This window comes from Aspergillus brunneoviolaceus (assembly GCF_003184695.1).
Source record: "Aspergillus brunneoviolaceus CBS 621.78 unplaced genomic scaffold BO95scaffold_3, whole genome shotgun sequence".
In the NCBI taxonomy this organism is placed as follows: Eukaryota; Fungi; Ascomycota; class Eurotiomycetes; order Eurotiales; family Aspergillaceae; genus Aspergillus; species Aspergillus brunneoviolaceus.
In genome coordinates, this window is record NW_020290733.1 from 264,503 (window position 1) to 289,658 (window position 25,156).

At 53.1% G+C, this 25,156-nt stretch overlaps 9 protein-coding genes across 9 annotated transcripts; 7 read left to right on the top strand and 2 right to left on the bottom strand.

The window, feature by feature from the left end:
• Positions 1-417: 417 nt before the first annotated feature.
• BO95DRAFT_438076 (WD repeat-containing protein) lies at positions 418-3,702 on the top strand. Its single transcript, XM_025585421.1, has one exon. It carries the CDS (start codon positions 680-682, stop codon positions 3,554-3,556), a length of 2,877 nt encoding a protein of 958 aa, XP_025447335.1. The 5' UTR covers positions 418-679; the 3' UTR covers positions 3,557-3,702.
• Positions 3,703-4,543: 841 nt separating this feature from the next.
• On the top strand, positions 4,544-6,591 carry BO95DRAFT_403412 (putative MYND domain protein). The gene has a single exon (XM_025583922.1). It carries the CDS (start codon positions 4,578-4,580, stop codon positions 6,363-6,365), a length of 1,788 nt encoding a protein of 595 aa, XP_025447336.1. The 5' UTR covers positions 4,544-4,577; the 3' UTR covers positions 6,366-6,591.
• Positions 6,592-6,649: 58 nt separating this feature from the next.
• Positions 6,650-9,646, bottom strand: BO95DRAFT_378996 (MIF4G-domain-containing protein). Its single transcript, XM_025583306.1, has one exon. It carries the CDS (start codon positions 9,567-9,569, stop codon positions 6,846-6,848), a length of 2,724 nt encoding a protein of 907 aa, XP_025447337.1. The 5' UTR covers positions 9,570-9,646; the 3' UTR covers positions 6,650-6,845.
• A 132-nt stretch (positions 9,647-9,778) lies between these two features.
• Positions 9,779-10,390, top strand: BO95DRAFT_438077 (dolichol phosphate-mannose biosynthesis regulatory protein). Its single transcript, XM_025585422.1, has 3 exons — positions 9,779-9,876; positions 9,943-10,023; positions 10,086-10,390. Exons 1-3 carry the CDS (start codon positions 9,874-9,876, stop codon positions 10,272-10,274), a joined length of 273 nt encoding a protein of 90 aa, XP_025447338.1. The 5' UTR covers positions 9,779-9,873; the 3' UTR covers positions 10,275-10,390.
• A 3,461-nt stretch (positions 10,391-13,851) lies between these two features.
• BO95DRAFT_115037 (uncharacterized protein) lies at positions 13,852-17,478 on the top strand. Its single transcript, XM_025580400.1, has 2 exons — positions 13,852-14,189; positions 14,274-17,478. Exons 1-2 carry the CDS (start codon positions 13,996-13,998, stop codon positions 17,362-17,364), a joined length of 3,285 nt encoding a protein of 1,094 aa, XP_025447339.1. The 5' UTR covers positions 13,852-13,995; the 3' UTR covers positions 17,365-17,478.
• Positions 17,479-18,651: 1,173 nt separating this feature from the next.
• On the bottom strand, positions 18,652-19,464 carry BO95DRAFT_458726 (uncharacterized protein; the record flags this gene model as incomplete). The annotated part of the gene is made up of 3 exons (XM_025588590.1): positions 18,652-18,815; positions 18,904-19,185; positions 19,329-19,464. The coding sequence occupies 3 exons, from the start codon at positions 19,462-19,464 to the stop codon at positions 18,652-18,654; spliced, it is 582 nt and encodes a 193-aa protein (XP_025447340.1).
• Positions 19,465-19,887: 423 nt separating this feature from the next.
• Positions 19,888-20,482, top strand: BO95DRAFT_438080 (uncharacterized protein). Its single transcript, XM_025585423.1, has 2 exons — positions 19,888-20,274; positions 20,331-20,482. Exons 1-2 carry the CDS (start codon positions 20,217-20,219, stop codon positions 20,465-20,467), a joined length of 195 nt encoding a protein of 64 aa, XP_025447341.1. The 5' UTR covers positions 19,888-20,216; the 3' UTR covers positions 20,468-20,482.
• Positions 20,483-20,519: 37 nt separating this feature from the next.
• BO95DRAFT_438081 (uncharacterized protein) lies at positions 20,520-21,084 on the top strand. Its single transcript, XM_025585424.1, has one exon. The coding sequence runs from the start codon at positions 20,596-20,598 to the stop codon at positions 20,860-20,862; it is 267 nt and encodes an 88-aa protein (XP_025447342.1). The 5' UTR covers positions 20,520-20,595; the 3' UTR covers positions 20,863-21,084.
• Positions 21,085-21,398: 314 nt separating this feature from the next.
• Positions 21,399-24,900, top strand: mph1 (3'-5' DNA helicase). The gene has a single exon (XM_025580398.1). The coding sequence runs from the start codon at positions 21,531-21,533 to the stop codon at positions 24,882-24,884; it is 3,354 nt and encodes a 1,117-aa protein (XP_025447343.1). The 5' UTR covers positions 21,399-21,530; the 3' UTR covers positions 24,885-24,900.
• The last annotated feature ends 256 nt before the right edge of the window (positions 24,901-25,156 follow it).

The window sequence follows — 25,156 nt, forward strand, 5'->3', positions numbered from 1 at the left end:
TGCAGACCTGTCGACCGTGTCCATCACCAGTCACCACAAGATCTGCGTTCAGTTTACTTCTTATGTCGGGCCTCGCCTCACGCCAGGATCAGCAGCAACTGAGAGCTTTGCGCCGCCGTTTATCTGCGTGAACCCTGGTCTGACGTCATTCGAGCTGCAGTGGTTCAACTCCTCTTTTTTTCTTTTTTCTTTTTTCTTTTTTTTTTTCTTTTTCCTTTTTTTCCTCTCTCTTTTCAACCTCTCCCCTTCTTTCCACATTCCCGCCGCAGCGCAATGATCCACACTTGCTCGGTAACCATACCGTCTGACACCTGGTAATTGTCTTGTAACAAGACCGCCAGTCTCGATCACCAAACCCACCCCCCCCCCCTTCCACAATGAAAGAGTCTCTCTACGATCGTATCTGGCGTCGAGAATCTGGAGGATTTTCTCACTTGGCTGGCATTCGTGGCCTTTATGGCTCTCCTGAATGGGTTCAGGACCTTGATATTGTAAACGAGCTCGGCGGTCACTCGGGTTGTGTCAATGCTTTGAGGTATGTATCTATCTGTCTATCTATCCTCATTCCTAACTCCCCCATCCGGAACCCTCGGCTGGTTCTGAACTAGTATATGTCTTGTATTTCTCCTTACTATCTCCGTTATCATCATGTTTGATTAGAATTTATTACCCCTAGTTTATGCACCATGACGTTCCCGCCCTTCTGACAGAGAACAGCTGGTCGCGGTCTGGCCGCCTGCTGGCTTCGGGTTCGGATGATCAGCACTTGAACATCTACGCCTATCAACCCGACTCTTCAGCAGCACCCTTTGCCCTCAGCACCACCATCGACACTGGTCATACTGCCAATATCTTTTCCGTCAAGTTTATGCCACATTCCAATGATCGAACCCTAGTCTCGTGCGCCGGGGACTCCCAGGTCCGAGTCTTCGACATTGAGTATTCCAGTAGCAATGGGCACCTGGGTGGAAATTCGACCTTTGCTTCATCGGCAAGAAGTCGACGCTTTCAGAACTTCTTCAACGCCTCTCACTATCTGAGCCCGATAACCACCAACGCAAAAGTTTATCGTAGCCATGCCGACCGGGTCAAGCGCATCGTTACTGAGTCGTCTCCGCATCTCTTTCTGACCTGTTCGGAGGACGGAGAAGTACGCCAATGGGATCTGCGACAGCCCTCCTCGGCCTATCCCAAACCTCTGGGAGGCCAGGGCTACATGGCTTTCCGATCGGGACAGGATCACGATGATTCCAATGTGCCCCCGCCGCTGATCTCGTACAAGAAATACCGCCTGGATCTCAACACCATCTCATGCTCTCCTAGTCAACCACATTACATCGCGCTGGGCGGTGCACATCTACATTGCTTCCTGCACGATCGGCGCATGTTAGGTCGGGACCTCATCGCCGAGAGGGGCGCCTCAAGTACGTCTCCTGGGAGTAGTAGCCAAGGAGCAGACGTTTTGGATGACGCGACCAAGTGCGTTCGCCGGTTCGCGCCCGATGGGCAGGATCGCATGAAGACTCGGGATGACGGCCATATCACAGCCTGCAAGATCAGCGATGCGAATCCGAATGAGATGGTGGTCAGCTGGTCGGGCGACCACATCTATAGCTTTGATCTCATCCGCAGCGCAGATGCGAGAGAAGTGAGATCGCAGCAGTCATCAGTGCGGGCAACACCTGCGCCGCGGAAACGTCGATACAGCACAAACCGCAAGCGAAAGCGACACAATGGCACGTCATTGTCATCCGACTCGAGCGGTAACCAGCCTCCCTCGCGACGTCGACCCAGAGACCCTCAGGACGAAGGCGAGTTGGCATTTCGTGTGCGTTACGGCAATGGAGAGTCAGAGGACATTCCTATCCCATCTCTGACGCAGCGTCGGGCTGAGGTTCCGGAGAGCTTACTAGAGCAATCGAGGCTGGCAGTGCTCAGTGACGCTCAAAGGCTCAGCATGCGTATTGCCAAAGAACTAGTCAAGCTTCGCAAGGCTCTTTTCTCGCTCGATACGTCAGCGCGCGAAGAGCTCGAATTGGCTAGTGCAACGGATCTGACGCCTTTTGGCGAGTCCTTTTCCACAGCATTGGGCCACGCGTCCATCTGTCTGCCGCAGATGAGTGGGGTCATGCGCACATGGGGCTATCCGCTCAATCCTTCTTCAGATATGGTGCGCTTTCAGCAAACTCTGCGTCGTAACCGAGAGTCCGCCTGGAGCTTTGTTCAGGCTGCAGGAACGATAGCTCGAGCTCTAGGAGGCGAGCTTCAAAATACGCCTGGGGACGTTGACAACGAGATGGAGCAGTTTCAACAAATATCGCCGCTGAAAGTTGAATACGCGCCCGATCGCAGAGAGCAATTTGGTTATGACTTTATCAAGGCCATCATACTATATGTGGAAGGGGGTCGAGAAGCTCTGCTGTCGGGCTTCAAGCGTGGTCCCATTCGTCGGGACACGCTCAGCAGATTTCCTATCCCTGAAGCCGCGGATGACCGTGCGATTGAGTCAACCCTCATTCCTTATCTTCAACGGCTAGCGGGAGAGGCCCCGGTGGTGAACGTTGATGCATCTAGGTTCGAACACGACGAGGCTCGTATTCTTTTCTCGACTCAACGCGAAGCGGTAGCCGCCTTCGCCACTGCGATCAGGACGTCAGCTCAAACCCCGGTTGACGGCGGAGCATCGAACGGGGCCACGCACGGCGGGGCAGTTGACAGGGCAAACTCTAACGAGACACCTACTCATGCCCTCGATTTGTTTCAGCTTACACAGTTCTGGGTGCTGAAGGTGGCTCGCGGCATACTCGTGGAGAGCGGGACCGGCGTCAACTATGCTTTTGTCAACAGAGCCTTTGGAGGCTTCCGGGCCACGGTGGCGCCTGGCTCTGAATCAGATATGGATCCGGAGAGGTCACAGAACGACCTGGAAACAAATATGGAAGAGGAACCTATCCGCGACGTAAGGTTGAAAATACTCCGGGGCCAGCAACCCAGCAGAGAAGCATTCGATGACTGTACCAGCGAAGCAATCGAGTCAGTCTCGTCTTTAACTGGTATCCCAAGCTTCCCAGGGTGGCTGGACATGGGTAGTGAAACCGAGAATGACTCGGAGGAGAATGAAGAGGACGGACTTGACGATGCTGAGGACGATGATGAAAACGAAATTGAAGATGACGACAATGATGATGAGGAAGAAGGGGAGGAGGATGAGTTTGATCTGGACTCTGACAGTCCAGCGAACGACAGCGATGACGACTCCGAGGCTGAAAGTCGCATGTTCAGGGAGTACGGGCTGCACCCCAGACAAAGAGAGTATGTGCATCTGGATGTTCCTTGTTCCTCACATACGCGCGTGTATCGCGGCCACTGCAATGTTAAGACAGTCAAGGATGTCAATTTCTATGGGATGGACGATGAGTTTGTCGTCAGTGGAAGTGACTCGGGCCATATTTTCATTTGGGATCGGAAAACATGCAAGCTAGTCAACATCCTAGAAGGCGACAGTGAGGTCGTTAATGTGGTCCAGGGTAGGTTTGCTGAAGATAGGAACCGTTGATGCCCAGTGGTTAACGATCCTTTGCAGGACATCCCTATGAGCCTACTATAGCTGCTTCTGGGATTGACAACACCATCAAGATTTTCTCACCCGACCGCCGTGCACAGGATGACGCTCGCCGTGGAATCAACATTCTTGATCCCGATAACCCCGCCAATACGCTTGGGCCTAATGTGAGAGGGATTGGGGGGTTGGCCACTCGCAAACGCTTACATGACAGTTATCGAATCATGAATCAGAATGATGTCGATCGCCAAGGCGGGATGAGCGAGGCGTCAATTACCGTACGTGCATTTCCTCGCGTCGGAGGGATTCCCATGCTGATACTTGTGCAGAGACACATGCTAGCCCGTCTTGCTACCACCTTGCGGGACCAGCAGTACAATGTGGAGGCTGGTGGGGAAGGGGAACATGCCACCCTGGTTTTGGATGAGAACAGCTGTCATGTAAGTGAGAATAGTGTTGGCTGGCTCGAACAGGAATTGATAGTTATGATGCCTGCAGGTGATGTGAATCGGTGGGTCTTGCCTAACTCTATGTCACGGCCTACACGGTGGCCTCGAACCGGTCAATCCCAGTTGGCTGGCGACACTTCCCTCTTTGTCCTCGTTCTATCCCTGGTCTTTTCTTCAAGTCTGATCCCCCTATCATCATCTTACTTGGTTCATGCAAGATTGCTGTCATGCAACCTTTCGCAGCATGTAGCTTGGCTGTCAATATGCGTTCAATTACTGGATATATTTCGGTACGAAAAGCATTTAAACCCACAAAGTCACATCATCCTCTCTGAAGATACTTCGTGGATATCCATGGATATGAAGTTGAGCTCGGAGGACGCATTAAAGTCCACGGTAGTCAGGTCCAGGTCTGTATTGTAAGATACTTCTGTAGGCTCGCTCTATCTCCACGTGACTGGATTCTTATCAGTTCCCCGCATTTTCGATCCCTCATCCTGAAATTTTTCCTCTCCTTCGCCCTCGCCAGATTGAACGAACGGATTAGGGTTCTCCGACAGTCAAAGATGCCAGCCCTGCAGGAACGAGCTGATGTAACAACGCGGCTCTACGAAGATCCTCACAATCCACACCTTTACTATGAGCGGGGTCTCGTGCATGAGAAACTGGGATTCCCCGATCTAGCGTCGGCCGATGCGTACCGCGCACTATCTCTCCTCGACTCGGTCGTTGACCCGGACGGCTGCGAATTTCACGCCCGACGCAGATTTCACGACTCTCCGGAGATCATGGAGTCAAAGGCTCGCGATAGTAACAACGCTGCCGATGACGCCGCCGCCGCCGCCGCCGCCGCCGCCGACGACGACGACGATGACCAGTTCACTCCACTTACGCAGTCCGAATACGATGCCCTCATTCACCCCGTTTACGCCTTATTAGTCCGCTCCCTCGTCAGCTGTGGCTGCTTCCGTGACGCATATGAATTCTGTGCACGGGGCTTGGGTAGTATTGGCAGCAATAGCGACAACCAGACCTCCTCAGACCGTGAAGCCCACGCCACCTTAGCGGCACAACTGGCGACATTGCAACGGGAGTTCGCCCGCCGACGCAATCTCCCTTCCTTTACCACGGAGATCGTGATTGACGATCCCAGCGCCCTGCCGGCACAGGGTCTTGCCCGCCGCGTCCTCTACCCCTGGAACACGCACGAACCCGACCGCAAATCCCCCGAGACTCTGGCCCTCCTGAACGGAAAGTTACGGACGGTGGCGCCCAAGTGTGAGGTCCGGGCTGTCGCATTACCGGCGCTGCACTCTATCACTATCACCAAGCCGAAGCCCTCCTCCTCCGAACCACAAGACCAAGAACAAGAGCAGCCAGAAGAAGTCAGCATCCAACTGGGGCTCTTCGCCAAAGAAGACATTCTGCCCGGCGAGACCATCCTCCGCGAAAACTCGCTGTTGACCGCCACCAACCGTCTCCACGACGACCTGTGCGACGCCTGCAATGGCCCGCTCCCGGAGCTCTCGGCCGACGCGCCGCCCGTGGCGTGCGCCAACGGCTGCGACGACACGATCTTCTGCTCGCAGGCCTGCCACGACCAAGCCCAGCAGGTCTACCACGGGGCCGTGTGCGGGCTGATGGAGAACCTCGAGTCCATCGGCAAGGACATCCCCGACCCGAAGGACAAGGCAGACTACCTATATCTGCTGCTGCTGGGGCGGGCACTGGCGATGGCGGCGACGCAGGAGGTACATCCGCTGGAGCTGGGGGAGGTGAAGTTCATCTGGGGCGACTTCGTGGACTATGGCCACCCCGACGCGCTGGACCCCGACCCCGGCGCATCGGGGAATGATGGCACCCTCCCCTTCTCCTTCCAGCTCAACATCCTCCAGCCCATGCGCCTCCTCGAGGAGATGGAGATCGACCCCTACGCCCACCTCCGCCACTACGACACCTGGGTCCTCAACACCCTGTATGCCAAGTTCCGGGGCACCGCCTCCGGCCGCCTCTCCACCTGGGACGGCGGGCCCGAGCTCTGCGCCGTCCACCCCCTGTGGTGTCTGGCCAACCACTCGTGCGACCCCAACGTCCGCTGGGAGTGGGGCGGCGAGATCACCTTCGTCGCCCGCGCGGAGGCCGAGCGCGCCGTGTGGAATCTGCCCTCCGAGGCCGATGCTGCGGCTGCGCCCACGTGTAGGCGGGTCGGGGCCGGGATCAAGAAGGACGAGGAGATCCTGAACCATTACTGTGATATCGGGCTGGGGGTCAAGGATCGTCGGGAGTGGGCCCGCGGCGCCCTGGGCGGCTTCTGTCTGTGTGAGAGGTGTCGGTTTGAGGCCGGGGAGATGTGATCTCCTCCTTTTTGCGTGTCTCGTGTGCATCGCGTGCATGTGATAGGATGTTAGGTAGAGCGAGGGGTCCCTGTTCTTTATGGATTGCGGTGATGTTAGAGATTGATTTGAGATACCCCTGGTGGTGATAGACATACATATATAACGGGCTAGATATATAGAAGTGGATAGGACGGCTAGTAGGGCTAACAGCTCGTGAGCTGCCGTACGTTTGATGTCCGTTGGTACTCTACAAAAATACCATAATTGATCATATCTTAGAGTGAGTCTTGAAACATGACTAAGGCCTGGCTGCATGTTTGTCTTTTTTTGATCGCTTCAAACTAGATACACACTATAATGAGCCCCCCATTATGATATAACCTTGACCCATCCCACCCCGATTCATCCCATGATAAGCACAACGGCGGCGAAAAAAAATGACATTTTGAAGTCTTCCCTTCTTGACCCACAAACTTTCACTCATCAATGTATACACTACTAGTCACGGCCTCGGCGGGGTGGGGTCTGCGAAGGCGATGCACGGCGGCGCACGGGCGACCGCGAAGGGGACCTCGAATCTGAGTACCGTCTCCGAACTCCTCCTCCTCCTCCAGCCCGCGGCGGTGCTGGTGAGCGGGACGCGCTAGCATCGCGGCCACGACGGATGGGCGCAGGCGGCCGCCGCGCCGTCACCGACACTGACCTGGTGCGAGACCGAGACCGAGACCGAGACCGCGAGATGCTCCTGGCAACCCGCCTGCGGGGAGGAGAAGGCGATCGGGATTCGGAATACCGGCGGGCCCCAGCACGGGCTGCGGGCGCGCCGCGACGGGCAGGAGGGGGCGGGGTCACGGACCGAGAGGGTGATCGGCTGTAACTGCGACCGCTGCCGGCCTGTTTGCGGGGTGGCGTGACCGAGCGGGATAGGGAACGGGCTCGTCGAGTTGGGTAGGGACTCACACTCCGACGAGGGGAACGGGAATCGTAGGAGCGATCCCGGCCTCGGCGAGGACGGGGGCTCCGCGAGACGGATGAGCGTTTACGGGGCGCAGGTGATCGCGACCGAGACCGACTGTAGGAGACTGAACGTCGACGGTTCTTGGAGACCGGCGAGGGAGACCGCGACGGCGTGTAGCTGTAGCTTCGGCGGGACGAGCCCGACACAGAGCGGCTGAAGGACCGGCCCCGACTGACAGAGCGTCTGCGGCGGCGGCCTGGCGAAGGGGAGCGGGAGCGGGAGCGGGGCGAGCAAGTCGAGCAGCTGGTGGGATGCGACGAGACGGAATCCGCGTCTGACTCGTCGCCTCCATCGCGCTGAGGCAAGGCAGGGATGGTGGGCTTGGGGAGGTTCTTCAAGTGCTCGCGCATGTCTTCCGTCAAAATACCCATACCGATACTGGTGAAGTAGTTGATCGAGAAGCGGGTGTTGCGTGGGTTGTCCGTTGGGAACATACCCTCGAAGCTGGGGCGCAGAATCTCGTCTCGCATGCGTTCTTGAAGCTTGGGCAAGCCCATGTGCTCTGCCAGGTCCTGGAACAAGATCTTGATGAAGATACGGCTACTGGACGTCGTTTCTTCTTCATTCATGTGAATGATGGACATCACATGCCACCCGATGGCATCGGTGCTGATCATGTGACCGAAGAAGCGGGCGATGTTGCGTAGTCGGTTGGTTTCGTATCGGTGGATGGTGTCGTAGTATTTGGCAAATGAGGTTTCAAAGAGGTCGGACCAGAAGCGGTTGATCTTGGCGAATCTCTCACCGATCAAGCCGTAGAATTTGGAATAGGTGCGCTCCTGCGAGCAGCACTCGATGACCATCGATGGAAGCTCGGACTCGAGACCCGTTGGTAGGGAGATTTTCATCAGCTTGTGACAACATTCCTCGAAATCTATACTGGACATGATTGTCAGGTAAATTGTTCTGCGGAGGTTGACAAGGTCTGCGTTGGTTTGATCCTTGATGTCCATCTTCCGCTCTTCTTCCGACTCTTCATCCGCGCTGTCATCATCCTCGTCCTCATCCTCATCCTCTTCATCGTCGCTGCCTTCTCCTAGGATGTCCGCCTTCAGCTTCTTGTAGGCCTCTTCGTGTTCCTCCCATTGCGCATCGTACTTGAAAATGTTCAGCCCATCCTGAGTGTCAATCTCATCGTCAAGACCAATCTGGTGTGTGATCTGATCTTCTTCCTCGATCAGGTCCAGCTCCTCCTTGATCGCGGGGTTGTCCTTGTATCTGTCCTTGCGAACCTGGAACAGCACCTCGATCATATACTGCACACGCTTATCGATATCCGCCTCGTGAAGAATGTTGCGGAATTGGTCGAACACCGCGAGCGCAATGGGTCCGCTCATCTCTTCCAGATGCTGGCCAACTTCCCGTGTGAGTCCAACCGCAATCTCAACACTGTCGTCCGTAGGCTTGTGGAGCAAGAGAAGAAGAATCTGGGCAGCCAGCATCTCGTGGGCAACCTGCTGGTTGCACAGATGGGCGATGAAGGTGGTAGATGATATGCAGACAGCCTTGTCATTTCGTTTGAATGCCTTCCGGAACTGTACAATCAGCCGATTGAGCAGGAGCTCTCCGACCTGCGGCAGCTTTGTGTTGACGATAGCAGCCATGGCAGCGTAGATGGGCGTGAAGGGCAAACTAGCCGCCTGAGCTTTCATGATGCTCCTGCAGAACAGACCGCGGCCGCGCACCAGGTTTTCACCGAACAGCTCCGGGACAATATGCTTGATGTTGGAAACGTTGACCTTGTTGATCAGACCATTGATCGACTTCTTTAACGCCTCCCAAGCCATCCGCTGATATTCCTTGCTGGTCTTATCGGTGATCTGTGCCTGCAGCGCACGCAGTCGAGCCGGGGGGATATAGGTACCGCCCGACCGCATGTTCAACAGCTTCTCATACTCGGCTTTGGCGGCCGCCTGCTTCTCCTCTTCCGTCATCGGCTTCCTCGCGGCGGCTTCCTGTTTCTCATGCTGTCGAACGCGCTCCGCAAGCTGACGCTCTCGCTCGATGGCGCGCTCCGGGTCGATGCGCGGCGCTTCGAGGCCACCATCGTGCGAGTCGCCTGGTGGCGAGCGGCGACGGTCGGGTGAAGGGGATCGAGAGGGAGGTGAGCGTTTGCGAGATGCTGAAGGTTGGGGAGAGTACGAGGCATCTGGGGGTGGAGTCGGCACTCGCACCGCAGACTGCAACACAACAGGATCCGTCATCCTTTGTTCGGGGTCAAAATCCAGGATTGCCCTGACAGTGGTGGTGAACCCGCGGGATAACACGACGTTGGTCGGAGCTCTCGTGATGGGCGGGCGGCGAAAGAAGGGAAAGGAAGTCTTAGCGCGGCGCCCCGTCACGATCACGTGAGCGTGGTTGGAGCCAGGCTGGCGCCCGGCCGCGGGCAGTTCCAGTTGTCTCTCTGCCATGCGCATTAAGAGCCCATTCTCACTTATCCGTCATCCTTCTGCGTTTCTCGCTCTCCCTTCATACATCCCCCCGGCGGCTCCATAATTGATAATCAGTATGGTATGTGATACGTGGTTCTACTTCTACTGAGCAATATATGAGATGACAATCACTTACACTGAACAGCTGGGCACTATTGTCGGATCCGCCATGCTTCTGGTCGCGACCGCGATCTTCCTCTACTATACCACGTGGACTCTGTTGATGGTATGCTTGCTCATCTTCCCTTCTCACAGCATAGTTCTGCACAATTGCTGACAGCTCGTTAGCCCTTCGTTGATCCCGGTCACCCTCTCCACGACCTCTTCCCTCCGCGTGTTTGGGCCATCCGTATCCCCGTCTTTCTCACTCTGCTTGGTTCCGCTGTGGTCGGCACCTTCATAGGCATTGTGATGATCAACAGCAACAAGAAGAAGGCTGCCAAGGCACAGGCAGCTGCTGCAAAGAAGAAGACTTGAGATCTGGTCTCGTGGGACTGGAGACTACGTGGCATTAATCGTGTTCGGTTGTTGTACAGTACTTATTTTCTCCGCGATTGTTGGCAATACAATTTTGAATTGGAGTCTTCCCCCAAGGCTTTCGCCCCATGTAGGCTTCATGGCAAATTTCATGGTTAGTACTCTCAGATATAGAACCAAAGGTGGTAGAAGGCCAATGCAAGTCATTTGCGAGGACTGATATAGGGGGGAGGAATAGTCCCATACTAGACGCTAGCCCACGGCTAGTCATCTCAGTATGAGTGGTAAGCACCATGTGGGTTCCTGTAACGGAGTATTTGTTTGCCATGAAATTGCGTAGCTGCTCAGGCTTAGGGAAGCTTCGCAGTCAACGCGTTGGTCCAAAATCCGTAGCTCTTGCCAGTATACTGTGCATAAAAAGTGGAGCCAAGGAGACTATCATCACGTGCTCGAAGCTGGGGTTTTTTTTAGTGCATGTTGCTACACTCCACGTCAATAAAATACAATAGAATGCAATCACCACATCCCGACTTGGTGAATTTAATCCTCCGATACGTTGGGTGCAATCGCCAACCGTATTTTCGTGGCCAGGGCCCCAGCCTTACGGGTCTAGACACCAGGGCAGAAACATTGCACTACCTTTCAAGGTAGGTCTAGATCTCATCCATGGGACAGGGCTGTAGAATGTCTACCAGACCGCAGGCATAAGCACCAAACAAAGCAAGGCAACCTCAAGCCTGCACCGATGAAACATGCTTAGCTCGTACAGTACGTTGTGACTGGTCTCATCGACTTCTCGTAACATTAGCCTCGCAGTGTATCGGCCATACACCATGCAGTATTGCAGGTATACTGACTCCGCATTGGCCCAGGAGCGGGAAGGTCATTATGATAGAGCAGCATGATGTGGACTTAACCCAAGCTGGACAACCCCCTGTCTTTAGTACTTTACGGCTGGATATTGTCTGCGGAAACCAAAGTATCCTCATCTCGGGCAGCTAACAGGGGGTGTTGCTGTGATTATCCTTCAACTGATGCCAAAAGACTCGATAAAATGGCAAATTTGGGCGGAGGAGTTCAACAACAGTCTATACTCTACCGCACTGATCTTAACCCCGGAATCGCTTGATATATGTGGGAATGGAAAGTCCATTTTATTAGGCAGACAGATCCGGCAAGATTGAGTGAGCTACAACGGAGCTCAGATCGCTAGCTCATGTCCGTGACTTCCATCTCGAGGGCAAACGAGCATGGGCTGCAGTGAAAACTGTTAAGGCGTTGTCAAATCGCGGTTAGAATCTCAGGGAAAGATCGTCGTATGTCTGACTCCGCTTCATGAATTAGTAAACAACCTATCGCAGAACACGCCGTCCCACAAGGTTTCCCAGCGATTTTTAAAAGAAAGACGGGCTCTGTCGATATGAGCGGTGGATGATCCGAGGACCCAATTAGTATCTGTGGTCATGAAACAGATATTCATTGGACTGCTCCGTATGTGGGCTCAAAAAGCACGGAACAACCTTTTTCAGGAGTTCCTATGGCCATTGGATAACTCCCAATGTCGACACCAATGACTGAAAGGACATGCCATCAGATGACCTGGATTTCATTACTAAGCCGGAGAATGAATGCTTCAAAATGCACGAATGCGAAATGCTGCCCGAGGCAAGTCTGGCAACAAGATGGCATCATTGTTGAACGATAACAATTATCGTCCTCAATTAAGTAAGATTCTGACTTCCCGGCCAGTCCAGCTGCATTCCTCAGGTCCCCCTGCAAGCCAACCGCGTGGTAATGGAAGTAGCACCGATGACGAGCTGTGCGATCATTCGACGAAGAGAGATCCTTGGATACGGCAGGTCACAGGTGAGGCGCTGCTGGCTTCCCAGGGATTTAGGAGAGACCTACCCGAAGAGGGTGTGGTGTGGATAATGTCATGTTGACATTTCGAGAGACATTTGTCAAATCTCAAGTTATATGAAGGGCACACCGGGGGAATGGGCAGCCACCATGTAAGATCTCAGTCACAGCCCTGTGAGAGGGAGAGGGAGAGAGAGAGAGAGAGGAGGGGGACGTGCCAATGACCGACGGGGGCCTTACAGATGATGGCAGTGCAGCAGCTTAAGCGGGGTCCCCGTGACTTGAAGGGGGTGGTGAAGGGTCAATGACCCGACCGCCTTTTTCAAGCCCCCCAGGAATAGTTGGGCCCGGCCGGGGAATGCTCCTCACCATATTTAGCCACCAGCCAAAGTCCAATGCCTCAAGAGTCCCGAGTCCCCTTCATGCGGATCCACTGGAACCTGGAACACTGGGGAGGATACAGGCAAGGACTGTTCCAGTCCATCCATGGTCAACAACACATGCACAGGTGGTGATGGCTGTTTGGCTGCATCATTTGCCATCTATCACGTGACTATGAGGGACCCGCGTTTCGGCGCGTCGGGCTTGCGGTGTTTGCCGGGTTTGCAAAGGGTGCATGCATCGATTATTACCCCTCATGCGGGCGTTGCACTGGGGTGGAGAGGACCACTGGAGTCCGATCCGTGTATCTATTGATTGTCCTGCTTCATACCGGTACAGTGGGGAAAGTAAATGGATCAAAAGAATACTGTACGGTATGGTAATTGCAGATCATTGACTAACCACAAGGAGAACCCGATTAAGGCAGCCAGCCAGATAGAGGGACTCGAGAGAGAGACCTGCGAGAGAGTGATAAGTTAAGTGGCAGAGAGTGCAGTACTTTACCAGTAAAGAAGAATCTCCCTGAGAGGTCTCCCGGGTTTCTTCGTGACTTTACCAGCTTGCGACATGTTATGGGGTCATACCTAGGATTTCAATCATGTAGGTACTAGGTAGTGTATACTACTACATGCCTACCAACTGATAACCAATGATCATTTGCTCCGCGTCATGTGGTGAGTCGGTCGGGAACCTTACGGACGTACTAACTAGGTACGAGGTACTGTACACATTGTACACTATGTACATTATGTACTCCGTAGTAACCGGCAGTAAACTACCTAAGTTACCTAGTTAACTTAGTTAAGTTAGTTACTGATAGGAGATAAGTTTACTAACCATGGAGATGTCATCCATGCTCCTGACCCTGACCCGGTTCCCCTCCCCCTCCTTTCCCTCCGTTCCCTATTTCCCTTCCCTCCGGATGATAACATCCTCTCTTCCTCATTCTACCTACTGTGATCTCATTGTTACTTGTCCACCACTTGGTTCAGCCTCATATTTAACATCAACACACCCCCTTGTTTACCTTCGATATCGAGGACAGACGGTTACAGCTGTGCTGCCGAGCTGTCCTGTATCCCAGATCTACTATCTATCTACCGCCATATCAGTGAACGGGTCCCCGCTCTAGATACGTTGCTGGTCGCGGCTTGTCGTTGCAGCTGCGACAACCCGACACGCTTCTCACGCGTCTTTGACCTCGAGTACATTTGCATCCGATACAGTTCCTTCGTAAGTAGTCTCCTGAAGCGCTTGAACATTCCTGTCTGTCGATGACTCATGTTGATAAGCGTTTGTTGACCTTCGCAGCGTTGCCTCCCAAGGGCTTTCTCTACAACCCTCCAGACCCGGCCTGAGCGCGATTTTCGTTGCAGGTCGACCATATTGTCAGACCCGTTCTCAGACCTTGCCAAGGTCTCTGAGAGCGGTCACCTTCTCGAAATCATACTGCCTCTTAGCAGGCAAACCCTCCATTTGAATGCCACCGGCAGCTTCGGACGATTTGTTTCGCCAGCAGAGCCGGTCCTCAGGTGACACCATTCCTCCCGAGGATAATAACCGTTCGAACCTGGAGCATGAACTTGGGGGCAAGAGCAAGAAAAAAGGAAAAAGCGGATCAAAGGCCAAGGCTAAAGCGGCGAAAGCAGCGGCCAAGTCCTCACCGGGCGACCTGTAAGTCCAACCTTGTCAAGCATAAGTCACTCTACCGCATGAAACAAAGCTAACAAATGGCCAACCTTGTGGTCTACGCTACAGAGAGGAACTCTCACCACCTCTGCTGGCAGAGCCGTCGTCTTGCCCAAATCCTACATTAGAGCCTCCGACTAGTCACAATATTGTGTCCCCCGTTCTCGACGCCCTGGACTCGCTGGGAGGTTCCCCGGAAAATGATGTCACCTACCGGACGGATACTTGGGCCAAGTCTATCCCTTTCGGCAAAAGCCCACCTAATGACGTGACAGATGGTGAATTTGCTAGCGGATCACCGTTTGGCTTTCTCACAAGTCATGATAAAGGCGGGTTCAGCCAGCCTTCATCGGCCTCGCCTTCCAGCAGGACAAGGCCTTTGAGTTATGGACATGGTTACTCTACTAGCAATACGTCCAGGCAACCGTCTGCAGACCGGCACAAGAGTAACCCTGTCAGCAGCCCATTCAACAACCAGATACCCCTGCCCCATTTACCGCAGGCCCACTTTTACGGCGCCCCGGATATCGAGTTACCCGTGTCTTCTGCACAAAGTAGGCCGATCAGTGACGGGGGCTACTCTTTCTGTGCCTTTGATACAATTTTGAGCCAGTGGTTCAAGGCGTCTAGGATAGGGAGCAACGTCCTTCTTGTCGGTACAGACGGTGCTCTAGATATTCTTGCCATAGAAGATCAGAAGACTCGTCTGGTGGGCAAGCTGACCGGCCTGAATGGTCGGGTGATCGAGGCCAAGTTGCTGACGAGTACCTCGGCGAATGACCCGAACTCCACATCTAGACCCCATATTGCTGTCATTACTCATGGACCCTGTTCTGTACCCGATGATGAGGGCCACGCCTCCTCTACCGGGTCCGAAACAAACGAGATCCCAGCTGGTCGACCGTCAATCTCTGGTGGTCGTATCAATAAGGACGAATTGAAATATTACCAAACGCGAGTCGATGTCTATTCTCTGAGAAATGGAGAGCACATTACAACGCTTCTGACTACACCGCCGGTCCAGTGCTTTGGCAATATTCCAGGGATGCCGGTTTTGGCTCCGCCGCCTGTCGGCAACCTGAAGCTTTATGCTAGCGGCAGTTACGTTGTTGTGGCATCTGGGTCGAGTGGAGAAGTCTACACCTACGGCATAGGCAGGTATCAGTGTCTCGGCAAGATTTGGACGAGTATCCAGTCAAAGGAATCTCGACGATACTCGACCTCCTCTAGCTCCACTGATCCGGATGGTTCGCAGTCCGACTCACCTCATGGACCTTCCAACCATGACAACCCGATCATATCTCTCAGAGGAAGGTGGTTGGCTACGGTCCCCCCGTCAACCACTTACAGAGCATCCCTTCGTGCAACGGTTCCTGCATCTCTCCTACAGGGAAAGACTATTGGGCTTGAGACTCGTAGCCCGCCGTCCCGACCAGTAATAACATGCGCTACTGACGTCGGCGAGGGCGAGAGTTTCTTTGGCAAAGTCGCCCGAGGCGTGACACAAGAGCTTATGCGTGGTGCTCGCTGGATGGGTGATCAGGGACTGCAAGCTTGGAACAATTACTGGAACAAAGAACAGGCACAAAGCTTTTCATCACGTCGATCTCCTAACCTGATGGATTTCTCACCGCAGGGCTACAACATCTTTCCCCCCACGCACTCTCAGGAAACCCAGACCGCATCCCCTGCTGAGCCGGATCTAGTTTCAGTGACGGACTTACAGAGACTAGAAGAGGGCACTGAGACAAAGAACGCTTTGTTCGGTTCCATGACCACATTTCAAGTGCCTAATGGCTGTAGCTTTCTTTCTTTCTCTCCCAATGGCCTGATGTTGCTTACCGTGAGTAAGAAGGGAGACGTTCAGTATGTTTGGGATCTTCTGCAGGCGAAGTATTGCCGGGCAGGGGCTTTACTCTCCGACGACCCCACATCTGCGCAACCGAGCGTGCGGCAGGTCGCGAGGTTTTCGCGGTTGACAGCATCCCGCATTATAGACGTGGTATGGTGTCCTCCGTCCGGCGACAAACTTGCAATCATCACCGGTAAGCCCACGGTGCATGTGTTCGACCTGCCACGATCCGCTTTCCAGTGGCCCCCTTTCCGTCGAGCTAGACCACAGCCTACCAAGGCCCCTACCAATGATCTTCCAGCCGAGGAACTGCCTGACCGGGCGGCCGCCGCAAATCCCTTGTCAGCAGCCTTCAAAATGGTTGGAGGTAAGACACAGCCCATTCTTGCCGCAGTGAGGGGTCGTGCACCTTCGACTGGTGCGGCCTTCAACTCGATGGGTGGATTCACGATTCCTTCCACTGCTGGTGTTAGTGGCAAGGCCGTTGCCGCTGGTCTGAGCAAATCAATGGGAGCCGCCGCGACCGGCACGGTCAAAACAGTCAATACATTTCGACATGGCGGCGAGCATCGCCTGCATCTGTCCGGGCTCTCCCGTGACCCAGTTGCATCCCGTGTAACCTGGGTAACCAGCAAGGGCATGCCCTTCCTGGGGCTTTTAGATGGGGGGTTCTTCCGCCTATATCGAATCAAGCGCTCGGTGTCCGCCAATCGGAATCGGCAGCTGCAGTCAGCGATTGGAGAAAAGGCATTGGAATTTCGACTACCTCCAATTCTGCAGACACCTTGCGGTCCTCTGACCGTTGGGACTCTTGGCGCAGAAATCAATGTCTGGGCTACTCTGGCTTTGCCCTCTTCCACTGCCCGTCCCCCTGCGTCATCGAAGCTCAAGTCTCAGCCCCTCTCGCAGGCGGAAATTGAGACCAACACGCCATATCAGCCTTTTCACACTGACCAGAGGGTAAACCTCTTTGTTTATTCCGAAATGAATGACGCTGAGACATCGGTCCCGACTGGTCAGTGGGTCTTTGGAGGCTCTTTGCCGACGTCCAAGCTCCACGTCCGTCCTTTCAGCTCCCACAGTGAAGACGACGAGGACGACATGATGCAAGAGAACCACCAGGGCTTCGGTGGGGAAATGGAGAATTTGATCAGCCTCGGGAACAGTACCGGAAACGTTGAAGAAGTGGTAATTACAACCCGTCGGAAGAAGAAATCCACTTCGGCCTTGGCCTTGGGCAATGGAGTTGACGATGGATTTTTTGAGGATGACTGTGAAGTCCTGGATTTTGCGCGAGACCGGGTCTGACATCAACAGTGACCGAACATGATGTTTTGGAGTGGCATCTTCATGATTGGACTAATCTACAATTATCTAGACATTACATTGGAATGGGCGTTGGCGTGCTTGGGATTTTGATTTCCACTCTTCTCCGCTTTTACTAATGCCCATTGCATATTACCCTATAGCATTATCGTCCACGCCTGCACCAGAGTCAACGATCCTTTCCTGCTCAGGGGTTATGAACAATTTGGATGGCAGGACCGTTGACCAAAGTCCGGAGCTGGATTCAATCATTGCATCCATATGAACGTTTGCTGCTCTTATACCGGCGCCCTGTCTGCTCCTCTCGCGAGGTGACATTTACTCTGAACTGTGTTTCATACTCAATACTGTACTTCAAATCAGATAGATAAGGACTTTGTTCGGGCACTGACTCCTGTATGCGTCTTGCCAGCGTGGGTCGACTTTACCTGGAGAGATTTTATTTTGTGTTGATACTTTTGAGGTCGATTCGTGGAATGACATTGAAACTTTAATCATCCTTGTACCTGAAGAATGCGGGGGAAGCTCGTGTGGAGAGATGTGTAGTCACCAAATCAACCACCCTATGATGAGTGGCAGCAGTCTCACAGCAGTGGAGTCGAGCTACGTGTAGACCCATTCATGATCGACACAGACTAAACCGATCCACCGCAGATTGGGGCACCACGCACAACATATTACACTACAACCACCTGCCTGCCTGCCTGCACTTGTGGTCATCGTTCGTCATTTGTGAACTGTCCATGCTGCTCACTCGCCTGGTTTGCCTTCTGTGATGAAATCATGGTGGTATTGGGAGTACAGCACGGCACCTGAATCTTGTGGGCTAATGGGTTGGCGCTCGACCTCTTTTCAACCTGGGAAACAGGTACCGTAATGATACCGAGAACAGCACTTATACTTGCAAAGGCAAAGGCAAGATAGGACAAGCTGCAACACAGATATGATTGTTATACAATAATACTAAATTCTGCTAATTGAAGCAAGCGCTTGTGGGTAGTATTAGTGACAGACAGTCAAGGTAGTAGTAAGCTATTATGACAACATCAACGAAGTGTGTGTGCAAGAGTGCAAGTAAGTCAAGGGGTGCTGTGTGTGTGAAGTGTGATATCCCATTAGAGTGCAAAATAATATCAATCATGGTTCCCTTCCTGCCCGCCCTCATTCATTCAATTTCCCATATGTACTGAGACAAAAACGTTCGTGTGCCGTTGTTGGTTGGAAGAAACTTCTGTGACATCTCGCTTCCGTTCTATAAGCGGAAGAGATTTACAGAGCCCAGGCGGCAAGGACGAAGCCCAGGAGTCCAACGGTGGAGACACCCATCTTCAGCTGAGTGATGGCGGCCGAGTTGGAGGTCTCGCTGGAGGAGGCGCCGGTGCTGGTGGCGGTGCTGGTCGAGTCCGAGGAGCCGGACTTGGAGGAGCCAGACTCTGCGTAGGGGGGAAAACGTGAGTTAGTGTCATGAGTTCAGGTAAACCGGTCATGCCACTAGGGAAAACAAAAAGGGGGATAACGTACTGCTGGAACCAGTGGAGGAGGACTTGCTGCCGCTGCCGGTGGTGGTGGTACCATCGTTGGAGCTGGCGGTGCTGGCGGAGGAGCCGGCGGTAGCAGTAGCGCTGGACCAGAAGTAGCTGCTCACGCAACGGCTCTGGCAGCTGGCGTAGGCGTCGGTGTCGCTGGTGGAGCCGTTACCCTGGGGACAGGCGGCAACGCAGCTGGTGGTGTCGTTGGCCTGAGAGTCGTTGGGGCAGGGAACATTGTAGCATTTGGCAATGCAGCAGATGTCGCTGGAGGCGCCTGTATAGTGGATTAGAATGGGGGTGGTACTATGGTTTGGTTCTGCAGTCAAGGAAGACGAAAGGATAGTGTGTATGGGCAGATGCGCAATTAAGGCAATTGAAGGTAGAGAGGAGATGATTCGCGTAGAGATGTATACGTACAGGACTCGGCGCACTTGGCCTGAGCAGAGAGACTGGCAGTCGCAGTGGCAGCGCTGGCAGTGGAGGTAGAGTTGGTGTCCTGGGCCACGGCGAGCACCAGGAGGGAGGAGAGAGCGAGAGCGCTGTTGAACTTCATCTTGACAATAGATGTGATTGATGTAGAGACAGACGTTAGGTTTACTTTTGAGAGCCCGAAAGAAGCGAGGAGCGAGCGAGCGCAAAGTATGGAATAACGAAAGACTGTTGAGGAGGAGAAAGAGAAGGAGAAGAGAAGAAGAGAAAGAGGAGAGAGAGAGGAAGAAGAAGATAGAAGTACGAAGTAGACAAAAAGGAAAAACAAAACAGTGGCGGGAAATTGAATTTAGTGCCTGTTAAGTCCATTCGAATCATTCACTTGAGAGTGATTAGCGGGGTTTCAGCCAGTGGTTGGCCTCCTTCACATCCAGTGGCACGACTCTTTTGGCAACAACTTGGTTAAGATGCGCTGTTCGGCCTCACCCGACTAGCCGACGGCCTGACGGACTGAATTCACTGATTGACTGAACTGATTAGTCCTGCGCAGTCCTGCTCACCCTTACATTAGTGGCAATTTCGACGGCCCCATGCTTGCTTCTCCTACCCCTAAGTCTGTCTTTTCGCTTGCCCTTGCTATCTACAATAATCTGCAGAGATTCTTCTTTCAAGTGACTGACTGACTGACTTACTACTCCAGAATTCAGTGACGGAAGTGGCCCCAAATCCGCGAACGGATCTAAAAGAAGCCCGGCTCAAAACTCCACTTCAAGTCCACTTTGCTCTCACTCAAAGGAGACAATTTCCCGGTGAAGCGCGCAGGGTGGACAGACCCTTGGAAAATCTGGGGACTCCTCCAGAGTCCAAGCAGTCTAAATGACTCTCAAGGAGGGATCGCCCCCAAAAATAACCCTGGAGTGGCACTACCGTCGCTGTTAGTCCGACTTTAGTCCTCCTTAGTCTCGTTCTGCGTCCACTCATTGCTCAAAGCTCTTATCCGCCTCTTCGCTGGCTACTCCACACCCAGGGAGAGAAACTGGGCGCTGATAAGCCCGGCTCTTCGCTTGGCCAATTTGAGCCAGAACAATGAGCTGATTGATTGCTCGTGGCAGTGGCAGTGGCAGTGAGTGAAGGTCATGCGGAAAGGTCTGTCAAAGATCTCTGGAGTGCAGCCTGCAGCCTGCATAGTGCAGAGATCCTAATAATAATCTTACAGTGTAGTCTCCTTACGAGCAACCACAAGACTGCTCACAGAATGAAAAGGGCGATTAAAGTTCCGTGGCTGCAACACTACGGATCGCTCCTGGTCTCCATTACCCCAAGACCCCCCAGATTGATTGGAGCTGCCTTCTTTCATCCCTACAAAATATTGAACCCGGCGTTACACCACAGGATCTTCAGGTGCTGTCTGGCCAAGTTATCAAATCCTGAATTTCCCCGGACATGGCACACCCACACACATCAGAGTTTTGATCTTCTACTCCTTATGTTTCCCAGTGCGGTGGCAATTGCGAAGTGCTAAAGTACTCCGTACCCAGTACAGAATAACTAGTTAGCTTAGTCTGATTTACTGACTACTGAAAGCTGCAAGGCAACTAACTGCCTTGTCCGCCATTCTGGCTCGTGCTTTACTTATGTTCTTGTTTTGTTTTGTTTCTGGTTGTTTTAGTGAGCACGCTAAATGGATAATCCACCCCAAGTTGGGTCCCTTGATTCAATGTGGCCCAGAACATCAATGCTGAATTGTGAAGACCCGACGGAAATTTCTAGCACTCAGTAGATAACTAAATTATTGTAAGAACCCTCTATCCCACTCGTGGTCATCGCTTGTGGCCGAGGAGACTCTCACTGTGCGTCTGGCGAAGTTCCACAGCATGAGTGGGGTGTATATGCGACTTCAGTAAATTGAATTTGAATTCGTTAACAGACCAAAAGCACAATAGTCAGTGCACCTCACCAGTGGTATCTAGACAACCTTTGCCTCGGAACAAAATGGGATTTTCGTCTTCGGAGCTGAGCCTTTCCGCTGAATCGAAGCTGAGCGGAGGACGAGCGGTTACGCCAAATTAGGAAATCATGAACATTTCATGACTAAGCCAACATGTGATTGCGATCCGACGCGTCGCGTTTGAATATGGCCAGCTCAAACCTGCGGCGGCTTTGATCCCAACGAACCACGTTGGGTTCGACATGTCTGACCTGGAAGGGGCCTCTTCCGACGACTTCGATGATGATCTCGGAGATTTCGTTGTTGACGATGACTCTGATGCCGCCGCCACGCCGACAAAACGGGATTCTCCCAGGCCGGCCAAGCGCCGTCGCCTGAAAGCCAACAAGCAGAACCTATCACTGCGAAAGAATCAATGTGACCGACCTGACACGCGAGAGACTTCGCCTGACTCTGGCGAAGACGAGGACGAGGATCTACAGTCTCCAGAACGAGCATCACATTACTTCCGCGATTCTGAGGAGCCGGAGGCGCATTCCAAGTATAAACTGTTCGTGCCAAAGAACAGAAATGTCCAGGAGAACATCTTCGTCACCCAACTCACGCAGCCTCAATCACCTCCAGAAATGATTCGAGGCCCGCGTTGGAAGAAGCCAGACCCCGAGTTACCACCCCCAACGAATGTTCCGGCAACACACGCAGTCAACGGAAGAGGCGGCGGTGATGGGACAAATGATGAATTTGAAGATGATGACGCCTTAAAGGCGGCCATTGAGGCTTCGTTGCAATCATTCGAAGAAGAAAGCTCCAAAATGTCTCACAAGACAGCTTCTAATCACCTGAAGCCTCCATCGGTGGATCGCTCCTCAAGTGAACAAACAGGCGATGCTATGGATATTCCTGCAGAATTTCTAGACGACATACCAGATGATGCTTTTGACTCCGATCTATCCTTGTCTCCTCCCCCAACTCATGGTCGACCGGTATCAGGCACTTTTACGCAGAGTGTCAATCGTCCACTGGGTGTTCGGCAGACGACTTTATTTGACATGGCAGTCCGGAGTCCAGCAAACCAGCCCCCGCGTGGCGAGCAGTTCATGTCACCACCCGAGAAGGTCGAGCCTCCGACACAACACAAATTGAATCAGGAATCTCTAGATACATGGGTCTATCCCACCAATCTGGGGAAATCCAGAGATTACCAGTTCAACATCGCCCAGAAAGGATTGTTTCATAACCTGCTCGTTGCGCTGCCCACTGGTCTAGGCAAAACCTTTATCGCAGCCACTATCATGTTAAACTGGCTACGATGGACCAAAGACGCTCAGATCGTGTTTGTCGCTCCTACGAAACCGCTAGTCGCTCAACAGATAGACGCATGCTTTCAAATTGCAGGAGTTCCACGATCCCAGACCACAATGCTCACCGGCGAAGCTGCCCCTGGCATCAGAGCTGAGGAATGGAAGGCTAAACGCGTGTTCTTCATGACCCCTCAGACCTTAGTCAATGATCTCAAGACCGGGATTGCAGATCCTAAGCGCATCGTTTTGCTTGTTGTAGACGAGGCGCATCGCGCCACAGGAGGGTATGCCTACGTGGAAGTTGTTAAATTTCTTCGACGCTACAATCAAAGTTTCCGTGTCCTGGCTTTGACTGCAACGCCTGGCTCCACGGTGGAAGCCGTCCAGGCAGTAATTGATGGGTTGGACATTTCCCGAGTTGAGATCCGCACGGAACAATCCCTTGATATCCGGGAATATGTTCATGCAAAGGACATAGAGGTGCAAACTTTCCAGAATTCCGAGGAAATGGTTCTGTGCATGGATTTATTAACGAAGACTCTCCAACCTTTAGTTGATCAGCTTCGGAGTCTCAATGCTTACTGGGGCCGTGATCCTATGGGACTTACGGCATTCGGACTGACAAAAGCCAGACAGCAGTGGATGATGTCAGACGTTGGTCGGAATGCACATTTCGGGTTGAAGGGCAAAGTAAATGCTATCTTCAGCGTTCTTGCCAGCCTTGCCCATGGAATCGACCTTTTGAAATATCACGGAATCACTCCGTTCTACCGTCACCTTGCACATTTTCAGTCCAACACTGAAGGGCAGAAGGGTGGCAAATATCAACGACAAGTTGTCCAAGATGAAAGTTTCAAAAAACTTATGAACCATTTGCAGCCATGGACTAAGAACCCAGAGTTCATTGGCCATCCCAAGCTGGAATACTTGAAGCAGGTTGTCTTGAATCATTTCATGGACGCGGGCGAAGGTGCGGGCACAGGCGATGACCAGGCGAAACCAGCAACCAGAGTCATGATCTTCGTGCATTTCCGGGACAGCGCCGAAGAGGTGACGCGAGTCCTCAAAAGGTACGAGCCGATGATTCGGCCCCGTGTCTTTGTCGGACAGAGTAGCGCCAAGGGCTCAGAAGGAATGAACCAGAAAACTCAACTCGACATTGTGCAGAAGTTCAAGAGCGGCACTTACAACACGATCGTTGCAACTTCAATAGGTGAGGAAGGTCTGGATATCGGCGAGGTCGACCTGATCGTTTGTTACGATTCATCCGCGTCACCAATTCGCATGCTTCAACGCATGGGACGTACCGGTCGAAAGCGAGCGGGTAACATTGTGCTGCTTCTGATGCAAGGCAAGGAGGAAGAGTCCTATATCAAGGCCAAGGACAATTACGAGAAGATGCAACAGATGATTGCTAGCGGCACCCGATTTACTTTTCATGAAGACCAGTCCCCTCGTATCCTTCCCTTGGGGATCCGGCCTGTAGCTGATAAACGGGCGATTGAAATACCCGAAGAGAACACTGTGCGAGAGCTACCTGAGCCCAAGCGAAAAGGACGCCCTCCCAAGAGGCCACCCAAAAAGTTCCACATGCCGGACAATGTGGAAACAGGCTTCACGAAAGCGTCCAGCTTGGCTGAAGGCGGCAAGCGTAGGGAAGCAAAGAAAAGTAAGGCTCGCACGCCGACTCCGGAGCCCGTTGATCTCCCAGCGCTCGAAGATGTCCTGCTTACTCCAGCGCAGCAAAACGAGCTTGATGTTCATTACGGCAAGGCAGGACAGTCCGATGCACCGTCAATCTGCAATCCTCGAACTGACGCTTTCCCGCGCCTTCAGCTCGCTCCTCGGCCTACTAAAGCAGTAAAGCATGGGTCTCTGACTCGCCGCATGATTGGGACTCTGCAGAAAATGGATCAGATTTCCGCGGACTGTGAGCAGCAATATAGGCGTGTCTTAGCGCTGAGTCCGGACAAGTACGAGGATATTCCAGGCACCACCGGCGACATGAGCAGCCGTGAGTGTGGTGCCAGGCGGATCCAGCGCACAGTATCCGATTTTGTTCTCCCCGTGAAACGCAAGACAAATGGGGAAGGGGATGGCACAGATAAAACGCCAAGGAATTCGAAGAAACAGCTCTCGGCTGTAGAGACAGCGGCAGACGATTCATTATTCTGCTCACAAATGACGGAGGACATGGGTGAAGACTTCCCTGACATGTCTACTCTTTTGGACAGAAGCGTTGAGAGAAAGCGGCGGAGCCGCCAATTCGTCATGAGCGATGATAGCGACGTTTGATGGTGGACTTTTCTATTTGGTTAAGTGTCCGTTCACATTGGACAATACTTTTCAGCAGGATATACCCTTCGATTGATAGAAAAGGCTGGCTTACCCTTTTCCGCCTTGGGCATCAGTGTTGTATGACCCTGCAATGTACTCCCATAGTGGGCCATGGAGAGCTCACTCAGCGTGACGAATACCATACTGCCTGGCTCGACCATGAACTTGATGCCTGCTTCAGCCTGCATCTTGAGACGTCCAATGTCAGTTTGTGTCCTTCCAACATACCA